The sequence below is a fragment of the Octopus bimaculoides genome, chromosome 19, assembly GCF_046866305.1.
Source record: "Octopus bimaculoides isolate indiv1 chromosome 19, ASM4686630v1, whole genome shotgun sequence".
In the NCBI taxonomy this organism is placed as follows: domain Eukaryota; kingdom Metazoa; phylum Mollusca; class Cephalopoda; order Octopoda; family Octopodidae; genus Octopus; species Octopus bimaculoides.
In genome coordinates, this window is record NC_142946.1 from 25,377,567 (window position 1) to 25,390,330 (window position 12,764).

Sequence of the window (12,764 nt, forward strand, 5' to 3'; positions counted from 1 at the left end):
TGCAATTTTTCCAAGCAATAGTGTCATCTTGTCAGTGAATTTACTGAAACGTGTAGGTTATATAAAACTATTACATTTTTTGCATTTGTTTTTTATTAAACCTCTCTCTCTCTCTCTCTCTCTCTTCCTTGCTCTCTCTTCCCCCGCCCATATATATATATATATATATATATATATATATATATATATATATATATATATATATATATATATATATATATATATATATATAATTGATGATGGTATATTATTTATTTATTTGTGCTTATTTTGGAGATCTAGAGGTAAGTATTGGATTTTTATAGCAACAACTTTCTGATTTTATTATTAAAATTTAGATTAAATTCTGCTCCTCATGATAATTCTCACCTTTAGGTTATTAAACAATTAAAGTTTTCAGTTATTATTAAAAATCATTGTTGAAAGAGTGATATGTATTCAAATTATTCTTATCATTTTAATGAATTAAACATCGTTATTCTTATCCTTTTAAAAAAATTAAGCTAATCTTTGTATCTCTATAAATTCATACTTAGCTTATATAAAACTATACTGGTATATTCACTACATATAAAAAACTGCTTAGAATATAATTTTATTAATATCTAATTAGAATGTTCTTTTACCTCAATACTCCTTTATTAATACCAGTATATACCTATTAATTAATATTCACAGATACCATATGATGAGTTAGTATTTAAGTGTATAATATGTATAAATATTAAACTATTTCTGAATAATTTCTTTTCCTCCCTCACATCCTTGTGATGACATATATATATATATATATATATATATATATATATATATATATATATTGTTTACTTATATAAGACTTCAATGACTTTTATTAAATATTGGTTTATAAACATTCATTATTAATCATTCATGTCAATTTCTTTTATAGTTGTTTTCTTGATTTATTTCCTTGTCTTAAATGTTTCATATATAATTAACCACTGTGAATACTTAACAAAATTCAATTATTTTATTACAATTTATCTGCATTGCTCAGAGTTAAAAATCTTTATTCTTTATTCTGCTTTTAGGAGGACCTGGTCGCAAGGGTGAACCAGGACGAGATGGACTGCCAGGACCACCTTGTCCCAAAGGAGCAAAGGGTGTAAGAGGATTTAAAGGCTCGCCAGGACTACCTGGTTTAGATGGTTTAAATGGATCCCCTGGTTTAGATGGTCTACCTGGAATTTCTGGATTACCTGGTGAGTATCTATAATAATGAGAGCTGGTAATTATTAGGTGATCAATTTACTAGCCGACTAGTAGAAGGGCTGTGCCACATTCTTCACAAAGTTGCTTGGACTTTTTTTATGGGTTACTGTTATTCTTGTAAATCACTATAGTCTGTAAACTATAATGCTACTGTAAATTTCTAGAGGTATTGAAGAAATATTTGTCTAGAATATGAAAAATTGTTTGGTTTGCATTATAATCTGTTATTTGAATATATTTAGCTCTTGTAAGTGAGATTTTTTTCCTTTGAAATATAAACAACCTATGAAGAAGTTCTATGGTGATAAAATCAGGAATTTTTCAGCAACATATTTAAAGAGACCATTTGAATTTTAATTCACCAATGTGTAAAAAAAAAATTTGAAGGTAAACCTTTACATTCTACTTCCTAACAGTTATAGCAGCATTCTTGTAATTGCATCATTATAATATATTACTGGTACCTGTTTCCGTTGTTATTCTCATCTCAAAACTGATATTCTACAAAAAAAAAAGGAACAAAATTTATTAGAGATGGTTATATCATTTAATTTTCTTTACATCATCTGGGTCCTTTTGCATTTCAAACTAACTACTTTGGATTTTCAAGGAAAACATTTTAAATTCTTTAGATTTTCTTTAAAACTTTCTAACGATAGAACACATTTGAATATTTCAAAAATATTCCTGGTAAAATATTCATTGAAGATACTTTCATCTTGAATTGTATCCATTTGCTATGAAATTCATCTTACATCTTTGCTTAATATGCGATATGGTTTCACATATGTAAAACCTTTAATCAGTTAAGATTAGCATGAAATTAGTAGATAAAAACTCCTTCTAGGAGTCTTAAAAAATCTAAAAACAAGGAAGGAAAATATCTGTAATAAAAAAATTAATAAAATTTTTTTGAAAATAAAGAAAATGCAATAGGTGTGAATCCTGTCTTAAAAGGTAACTGATGAAAGCAGCATATATATTCAGTTTTATTAAACCTCCTCAGTAAATCACATACTATACTGTTGGCATAACTTAGAGGTGATCAATACATATAAAAAAAAAGAGAGAGTTTGTAGTGATACTGATTATGAATATCAAGAGAAGGCTCTCACATATGTATTATAGTGGACTGAAAAACTTTTGACTAACTGAGATTATCCATGCAAAAGATAATTTAGCACTCCTTTTCCAATTTGATCTACAAACTTTCTGTACAAACATTGTTTTATCATTGAAGTTTTGCCTGCATTTTGCATGGTATTATCTTGTGAACCAACCTAGTGATCATGTGATGGAAACTATTCGACATAGCTGCCCATTCTGTGTCAAGAATTTTTTTTTTCTTTGTGATATGTGATGTATGCAACTTTAGTTTTACTTGGTTATTCAGTTAATTAAGGGATCATGTATGACTACTGTTTTACTGTGATAAACAATGTGGGATTACATTAATGGACTTTATGAAAGCCATCTGTCCAAGATAATAAATACAATCTATTTAACAATAATAATCTCTACTAATTAACAACATAACAATAGGATCACTGATAGAGAATTAATACAGTCAGATCCCAGTTGACTGAATCAGTGCAAGGTCAAAGAAACACAGCAACTCTGCTGATAATAAAGAAATAACATGTACTCATCACACACAATCTGACTATAATGAGTGCTTAAAAGGTTATAAAGCCAAAATATTGTTTTTAAAACAATGTTTAACCTGCATATTATAAATTGAAACTAGAGCTTAATGGAAAGAGTCGAGGCAGGAGAACGTAAATAGGCTTCACCATTGGCTGTGATGCACAAATTCAATAGTAGTTTATGTATTTGTGCAAACTACAAGATAGAAGTAAATCCAAATATTTGCTCTACCTCTTATCTAACACCAAATATTAAAATGACATTGCACAAGCTGATAAGTATGTAATATCTTTAAAAATTGATTTAGTTGAAGATTATCATCAAATCAAATTTCTGATGAAACTCATGAAATAGCAATACTGAGCACCCTCTTGGGTTATTATACAGGACACATCTACTATACAATATAAAAATAGCAAGCAATCATATTTCAGCATGCCATTAAAGATGTATTAGGTGATATCACTGTTATAATAATTTATTAAGATGACTTTTGCATTGGTGATTACACAACTGATATCCTGGAGGAGAAAGTAAAAGCAATTTTGTAAAAACTCACCTCCCATGATATGGCTTTTAATGAAAAGGAGAGTGTATTTCATTCAGAAGAATTGACCTTCCTGGGAAATAAGATTTCCCAACATGATATTCAGTCTGACATTACTTCAGCAAGAAGTTATCTTTTCTAACCACTTCACCTTTCACTAGTCATCCTAAGAATATTTAGAAAGTGATAATATAGAATCATTGTCTGCAAAAGTTCAATTTCTGAAGTGATTTTTTTTTTTTTTCTTAAATAGGAAGTAAAGGAGAAAGAGGAGAACCAGGGTTCCCTGGGGAACGAGGCTCTGATGGCGGTCCTGGACTTTCTGGCTTGCCTGGACCTAAGGGAGATCCTGGTTTATCTGGTCTTCCAGGACGTGATGGTGTGGATGGACTGCCTGGTAAATATTCTTTTAGACTTTTATTGTTTGTTTTTGAGTCATCTGTATATAAGTCTAAAATATTTAACAGTCATATATATGACAATAGACTGATATATATATATATTAGGTAAGTGCATAATTATTGCAGCTTATTTTTAATAAATTTTATTCAACAAAAAATTTAAACAAAACACCAATTTAAACAAAACACCAGGCAGAAATTGAAGTAGATGATGAATATGCTCTGGAATAATCATTTAAAGATGTTTTTGTTAAATGTTGCTATTGTTTTTGTTGAATAAAATTATTGAAAAAAGCCTCAATAATTATGCACCAACCTAATATTAATCAAAATACCCATAAAGGCAATACAAGATCCTGCCCAATTTTCAAATTCTAATTAGTCTTTGTCACTTTTTTTATGCTCTATATTATTCTACACCCCATAAACATCCCACATCACTCTAGAATTTCTTAATAGAGCAGGTTTTCTCACTAACTTTGGAACTACTAATACAATATAATAATGTTAATTACACTAAATCAACCTGCCTCTCTTTCCTCCAAAACTTTCAACAAATATCCTTCATAAACTATCAAATAATTTTTTAAATTTGAAAATTTTTAGGCAGAAAAGGAGATTCTGGCATCCCTGGTTTAACTGGTTTAAAAGGAGAGCCTGGAAGAGTTGCAGCAAAAGGTGATAAAGGTGAAAGAGGAGATTCAGGTTTACCTGGACTTCCCGGAAAAGATGGTTTACCAGGTATGTTGACCCTATTTCCAATGTATTTGGAACATTTCTATTTTTCATTAATAAAACATATTAAAGAAAAATCTAAACCTTAATCAACTAGACATGTCACTTCTCAATACACCTACCCCTGAGAAATGCCTTCATTTATAAGATTTACTATTGTTACTTGGAGGATCCAACAAACTGTTGATGGATACCGCTAATTATAAGCATTTGGACAATTTATCCCATTCACTGCTGCATGGAAGATATAAATATTTTATTTTTCATACTGATCTGAGTAGTTTCTCATGTTTGTAACAATGTACAATGTCAACAACCTTAACTATGGAATGGAATCAAAGACTTGATCAAAATGATTAACATAACAAAACATTGTTATGAATATCTATAATTAATGCATCAAAACAGAAAGAAAACCTTTTATAGAATATGGAATTTTCATGGATACTGCAAATATTATATAAATTTTCTTAACATCTTCATAATTTTGCAATATAGTCTAGATTTGAAGAGAGAACTTATCAGCAACATTTTTATGTCCTTATAGCTATCTAATACATCATGGAACAATTTTTTGTGTGTATTATTGACAATTATAATATTTTGCTATACTATCACCAAGTAAATGCAATAACACTTTTTAAGTTACTTTAAGAAGTGAGATTCTATTGTGCATCTATTATCCAAATGTTTAATCTATACAGAATACAGTCATCATCTGAACTTGTTATCATTATGCAAATACTTTGTGTTTCAGAATTACCATATATTTATTTAATTCTTCCTGATCTATCTTATTACTGCTCTCACTACATCCAGTCCTATTTTTCTTAGTTCTTTCACAAAATATATACATTTTGAAAGTTCTTGCTTGTTTTTTGTTTCTTTCTGAAACGTGAGTTATTCTTTTGTTTAGGTAATGATGGTTTGCCTGGTATCCCTGGGCCTAAAGGAGAACCTGCCTACAGTCATTCAGGTCAAAAAGGAGAGCCTGGACCTGCTGGTTTGAATGGTCGACCAGGTCCTGATGGTCTACCAGGAGATAAAGGTGATACAGGTTCACCTGGTTTCCCTGGAATGAAAGGCGAAGCAGTAAGTATTTGAAGGAAAGCACAATATTGTTAAGTTTAGACTGAATAATAATAGTTAAATTTCCTTGTATATATATCGTTGCCTAAATTAATTTATTCAAACTAAGTTAGACACTTATCTCTTGAATTCATTAAACTGTAATACACGAAAAGGTCTAAACTTGAAACAAGGCAGCCTTCAGAAAAGCTTTTTAAAGCTAGAAATAAACTTTGTGGTAGATGAAGTCTTAGGACTGAAAATTAACATGGGAAATGTTAACTCAAAACTAATACATTTATGAAAAAACCAGTGACACGTAACACGGGAATTGACATTATCAATTTATTTAATAATATTGATTTACAAAATGTTAATGTCCAATCATCACACATGCAGAGCACAAATATATTGAAGACAACAAATAAAGAAGTTTCTTGTAACTCTGTACTCAGTAGAGTTTAGTAGTAAAGAGAGTCAAGTTTGAAGTTCTTCTAATTCAGCTGTAAGAACGACCGAGCAAACCAAAAGGAGAAATGGTGACGAATGGAAAACAGGCTCCTTTATTAACGCGTCACACGGTCGACACAAAAATATAAAAATATATTTATGTTATAATTCTATAACATAGAGAACTAAGAAATGCCAGTAAGATAAAAGATAGGAACGCAACCAATAGAGATGAATAACAGTAAGATTTATTGGAGCATCAAATTGTATGTCTGTGTGTGAGTGTGAATGCGACATAATAAAACACAATATAAGACTGGCCGTCATGTAAAGAAAAGAGTGTGTGCAAGTAATACATGTATGTGAATGTGAGAGATACATAGTATTGATAAGAGTCAGTAACACGTATAAGGAAATATACCAGTTCTTAGTTAGAGTACACAGTAGTTAGTGTCTGTATATAAGAAGTTAAAGGTTAAGGCAGAGCGGTCACTCGTCGTGATGTTGGGGCTCGTATGCTGGGCCAGATTCTTGAATACAGATGTTCTTCGCAGGCTGAATTCTGGCTGTTATTTCCGTGGTGAAGCGATTCACACAAACAGGGTGAGAAGCTGCGGTAGTTGTTTGGTTAGCTGTTGGTAGCTTGTGTACGTGTAGAGTCATGTTGACGCTGGCAGCGATGCTGGTAGTCGTAGTTGAACGATGGTGTTGATGTCGTCGCTGGAAACTGGCTGGTTGGTTGGTGCTGTGTTACGCGTGTGTGGTCAGACGACCAGATCTAGGAGATCTGAGCAGCGACGACTTGGCGGGTATCTAGCAGGCTATTTATAGATACAGATGGGCTCCAGAGAAGCATCAGAAGAACACTCTCACGTGACCTTATTAGGGGCTGTGGTTGGTCAGTTTGCGTCCTGGTGGCAAATGGAGTGGAGACAGTTGTCAGTCAGGTGATGACAGGGAAAGCGTTGTTTTCTACTACGCTCGCCTGTTAATATTTAACAGTGGAAGAGATGGTTTCATTACACTATATATAACAGTGGGAGAGATGGTTTCACTACACAGCCTACAATGGAGAAATGGATTGATCAGTTGTGTTATACTTATCCATCTTTTTTGTGGATATATTATTTTGAAAATTCATTCATAACACAGTGTTTTCATTTTGGCATGACAACTACATTGCTTGTAGGAATTTTTTACTATTTTATATTAGATAGGTCAGATGACTAATAGAGGACCATCAAGAATACACAGTTAGGGCAACTAGATTCAATATATCCAGACTGTTTTACTATATCCCACATAGTTAACTATTGCATTGAGCAATATGACTTCATGCCAGGCTGAGGTATGGCAGTTGCACAACAAATGTATTGCTTGTAAGCATTCAATTGTCTACTGCTGTATCATCAACAAGCTTGAAATAGAATATCTTTTCAAAAAGTCAGTTATTGCACCATCTAGAATAGCAACAAGCTGAACTTGCTCTGTTCTCAACTCATCTATTATTATTCTTCAGTATTTAAGAAAAATAGGTAACATGAAAAAAAGGTAAAAGAGGATAGAATTGACAAGATAAATGATAAACAGTAGAAAAACGAAAAAGAAAGGAAAATAAGTGGGGGTTTTTTTCCAAAACTTCTGCAGGTTGTAAACTGTAAAGTTAAATTACAACAGAAATGGAAAGTACAAAGTGTGCCTTGACCATTATGTAGTAATTGATAGATTAGAGGAGTTGTAAATACAGCAGACTAAAACAACTGCTAAGCACCTGAAAGAACAAATCCATTCATATTTGCGAAAAAGATAAAACAGTTAAATTGCAGATTTAATTTGGATTTACCTTCCAGATTGACAATGTTCTGAACAAAATCACACTTTAGTTCTACAGAATGATCAGGAGATCCCTTTCCCACAAAACAAGCCCCATAAAAATTTTTACACAATTGACTGCCAAGATTTATTTTGTTTTGGCAAATATTTTGACTTTGACAAAAAGTTTTATCCCAATTTTTGTAAAGGAACTCTTTCTTTCTGCAGCAAATATTAAAAAAATTTTAAGTCAACTTATTCTATTATTTAGGGAGTACCTGGCTTTGCTGGACCATCTGGAAATGATGGATTGGATGGACTTCCTGGAATGAAAGGTATGTACACAATTTACAGAGGATTTAATTTTTTATTCATAATACTTTATGTATTTTTGTTTGAAAAAAAAAAACAGCCTTTATAATACTTTATAATACTTTATAATGTATTTCCCCTTGATTTCATGTTAAATATATTTTTCTTTGATTTGAGTTAGACTCAATCTTTTCACAGGCAATTTCACAGGAATTTCTTTCTCTAATACTTTTTGTTAAGATAATTGTTCCTAAACAAAGTGCTGTAACTGAGCATTTTCAAAAGTCATGATTTCAAACTTTGTTATTGTTAATGCGGTGTTTGACAATGCACTTTGCACTATTTTCTCCTGTGAGGAGCTGAAGGCACAACAAATAATTGTTTAAGTTTGTCCATAGCTACAAGAAAAAGTATGATGAGAGCTTTTCTTCATCATATTAGATCAAAGTAGAATATCGGAAGTTCAAACAAACTGTGATGGCAAACCAATCTCTTCATCACCAGATACCTTATGAAAGATATGACTGTCATACTTTATAATTTTATAGAATTTTTTTCTTTTCATTTTAAAAATTGTCATATAAAGCTTAAATTTCTGTTATGTTTAAATAAGATACTATTCTTTAAAAAAAAAAAAAAAAACACATTTCCTAGTAACTAATGTTATATTCCTGATGATTCTATGAGCTGGAGTACAGATAATTAAATGTCAAACTCTAAGACAATGGAAATATTTTATTAGAATAGTTGTAATGCATTATTTGTAGATTATAAACATACAACTCAAGAGCTTTGTGTAAAGTTGAGTTTTGAGTTTATTCTTTCTGTTGTTGACACCAGATAATATTAAATATTATTTGGAGAATCAACCCACAAGAAAAAAGAGCACATATATATTAGCTTTCAAAGTTGTCTTGACACAAGTGAATGAATAAGCAGGTCACTACTAGAAACTACAGGTATATTTAGCAAGATGACAGCTGAGATTTAATGAGCAAACAGAAAGTGACGCAGTAAAGTAGCATTCGAAAGTGAATTTACTTCATGACAGCAAATGTTACAATATATTTCCAGCTATCAGTAATCATATGGCTGGATTCATGGGCTGATAGCAAGGAGAAAAGAAAAATAATACTGTAGTATGGGTTACATTCTCTTATTATTAATTTGCTTTCAAAAAGAAAAGCTTAAATTTATATAGTAATAATCATTTTATCTCATCATCATCATCATCATCATCGTTTAACGTCCGCTTTCCATGCTAGCATGGGTTGGACGATTTGACTGAGGACTGGTGAAACCGGATGGCAACACCAGGCTCCAGTCTAATTTGGCAGAGTTTCTACAGCTGGATGCCCTTCCTAACAACATTTCCTTTACTTTTTTTCAAATGTTATATGGTTTTGATATTTTGGAAAAGATGAAGTTAAGCAGTTCTGGAAATAAATCAAATTCTTCATATTGACTTTTAGTACTTGTCATCATCATCATCATCATAAGTATTTTATGGCATTTTCCAATTCACCTCTTACATTAGCTACCCATTGCCAATAAACAATTTCCCTTCATATTTGTTGCTTTTCATCTAACATTCAGCATCTTTATTCTGAATTGAATCAGAAATAACAAAGTGGCAAAAACAAATTTGTCAAATGAAAACATTCAGCAGACAATTAAACCATGACACTCCATGAATTTGTTAAAAAATATCCTATTTGAAAGATTTCCAACATATCTAAATCACTCTGGAATAGTGTCCATGGTTCGATATCATAGAACAAAACACATGTTCTCAACATGTGCATTATAGTGTGTAATGAGATGTTCTGTTTTCAAACACACCAGTAAGATGAAGATGCTAAATCAATTCTATTCTGATATGTAACGCTCCAGTAATTTCGTTTTCTTCTAACCAAATTCTTCATCTGATATAACATTGACAATTCATAACAAGTATTTTGATTTCATGAACATTGATATTAAGAACAAATTTCAAAGCTATATTTTAGAAGTAACAGAAAAGCTCTTAAGCTCTGTCCTTTAAGTCATCATAAATTGCCGCATTGTCAAGCCTTTCTGGCCAAAATGTATAATGTTCCATACTGAACAATCTCTTCATTATCATATTGGTAACTGCATTGAATAACAGAGATGAGAATATATAACAACCTAATGTGAGACTAGTTCATTGGAAAATAAATATTTGATATTTAATCTGTAATTTTCACTGCCTGAACTAAACAGTTAATACTCTTGTAGCAAATGGAGAAGCTTGCATGGTACACCCTTGGCTTCAAAGATTTCCAGAGTATTTGTCTGCTTTTAATATCAAATATATATTTTTTTGAAGGTTGTAAAAGCAATAATTAGTCATTTGCTATATTGAACGAATCTTTCCCTAATAGAAAACTTTAATTGCAGCAACTGCAATTTAGGTTGATTTTCACTTGTTCCTCTTCAATTTAAGTGTATAGTGTAAAGGGAAATAAAAATTTTGCCAACATTTGACAACATTCATCTCTGCCAGTTCTTGCCAAAACCACAATTGTCTTTTTTTTAAAAAACTGATACAATCATGGTATTCTTCCAACTCTTTGAATTTTTCACTAATTGAGACAAGGTACAATAATGATTGTAGTTTAGAGAGTAGTAAATAGACACCAACTTCAATATCTCAGATGTTTTTTCATCAATACATGAAGTTTTGTCATTTAATAATTTATCAACAGCTATAGAAGATGACTCACTAAAAACAGTTCTAAAATGTGATATTCACTTGAAGTCTCAGTTGGATCATCATGATTATTTAACGATTAATAATATTTCCATCTCTTTAAACTTTCTATTGTTTAAGTGATGTGCTTACCATAACATTTTGAATTTTCTCTGTAATTTCATATACTTTCACACTAACCCAATGTAGAAACTGGAAATGATTTTGGCTTTCATTTTTTTTTTTTTTTTACACACTTCTCCATATCTCTGGCAGCTCAGTTCCAAGGATATTTCTGTCAGCATTTAGATTATAATGTTTTTTTCTACAGGCATTTCTTTAAGCAGAATCAAACAGGCTGTAATTGATGGCAGCTGGTGCTCCAATGTTCCATGGGGAAGAAAAAGTGGTATTACAGATTACAAGACCATTTGTAATACTGTGAGCTTTAATGAATTAAAAAACATTATTATTGGAAATTTTTCAGGAATATTTTCTTCCATTAAGCATAAAAAATGAGAAACAAGTATTGTTTTCTTTTAGTCAACTCTGTACTATCATTTTCTTGGTTCATTTTCTGGTGAAACTACTTTTTAATATTATAGGAGAAATTGGTTTACCTGGCAGAGATGGTTTGCCTGGTATTAAAGGAGAACGTGGTCAAGATGGACTGCCTGGCATTTCTGGTGAGAAAGGAGAGTTTGGACCTCGAGGCAATGATGGCCTGCCTGGCCTTTCTGGGCCAAAAGGAGATCATGGTGCAGATGGACGAGACGGTGGTTTATGTAAGAAATGCCATTTTTCTTATAATTATTTATCATTTTAAAATCTTTAGCACTGATCTAGTGCTACAGCAATTATGCTATTTGTTATAAGTCATCCATTAGGATATATCGTCAAGCAAGTTTCACAACTGCTTCCTTATTTTATGTTCCATTTATATATGCATTCATGTATAATGTGCATTTCTAATTATGAGGAATGATATCCTTGAAAAAAAATATATCTCTCAGAGAATATGCAATGATTTTTTTTGATTTTTTTTATTAGTATTATCATGAATAGAGTAAGGAATTTAGTCAGATTTATTATAATTGCTGTATAAAGTACATTAAGCAAGTTTGCACGTCATAATCAGAGCAAACAGCAATGGCTCTTTAAAAAAAAAAACTTTGAATTTTACTGGTGTGTCGCCATAAAAGTGCATCTACTTTAAAGTCAGTGTAATGAAACTCATATAATCATGTTTTTCTTTATTTTCGTCCTGGAAATCAGCCTAATTTTGATAATGACAGTGTATTTAAATAGTTTACATTCCATTTTAAAATTCACTATTTGCAGTGAAGCACATATGGTTATATTGTCACAGAGGAACAAAGTAATTATAAATTATGCTTGGCTATTTTAAACCACCTACCTCTAACTTGGCTATGATTCCTTTTTTAATAAAAGCATTCTTCAGCTTTATATGTTTTAAACATCAAACAATCAGGATCTGGCAATATTTTTAATCAAGTTTTTTTTTTTTTAAGTAGTTGTATGCTGTCAATTTAATGCGACAGTCCCCTGAAGGGAATAATACTATATAATGTTTATAAGGGGGAGACAAGCACCTCCACCCAGCTAAGCCTGCATCCAGAGACATGTTTCTTTGCTTATCATCAGTCTGGAGTAACATAAGGACACAGGAAATGTGTCAAGGCCAACAGGAAGCGGTGCAGCTTCCTAGGTCTAGCCAACAGTTGTATTATTCCCTTCAGGGGACTGTCACATTAAGTTGACAGCATACAACTACTTCATCATATCACTACTGCATAAATCTCTATGAGAGATTTAGAAATGTATT

At 31.4% G+C, this 12,764-nt stretch overlaps 1 protein-coding gene across 1 annotated transcript in view; it reads left to right on the plus strand.

Annotated features, from left to right (window-relative positions):
* The window catches only part of LOC106877515 (uncharacterized), a 74,496-nt gene that overhangs the window by 41,113 nt on the left and 20,619 nt on the right, over positions 1-12,764 (plus strand). Inside the window, exons 23-28 of the mRNA XM_089337827.1 lie at positions 1,053-1,223; positions 3,681-3,824; positions 4,435-4,569; positions 5,480-5,655; positions 8,165-8,228; positions 11,524-11,703. Coding sequence (XP_089193953.1) covers positions 1,053-1,223; positions 3,681-3,824; positions 4,435-4,569; positions 5,480-5,655; positions 8,165-8,228; positions 11,524-11,703 — 870 coding nt within the window. The remainder of the gene's footprint in view (positions 1-1,052; positions 1,224-3,680; positions 3,825-4,434; positions 4,570-5,479; positions 5,656-8,164; positions 8,229-11,523; positions 11,704-12,764) is intronic.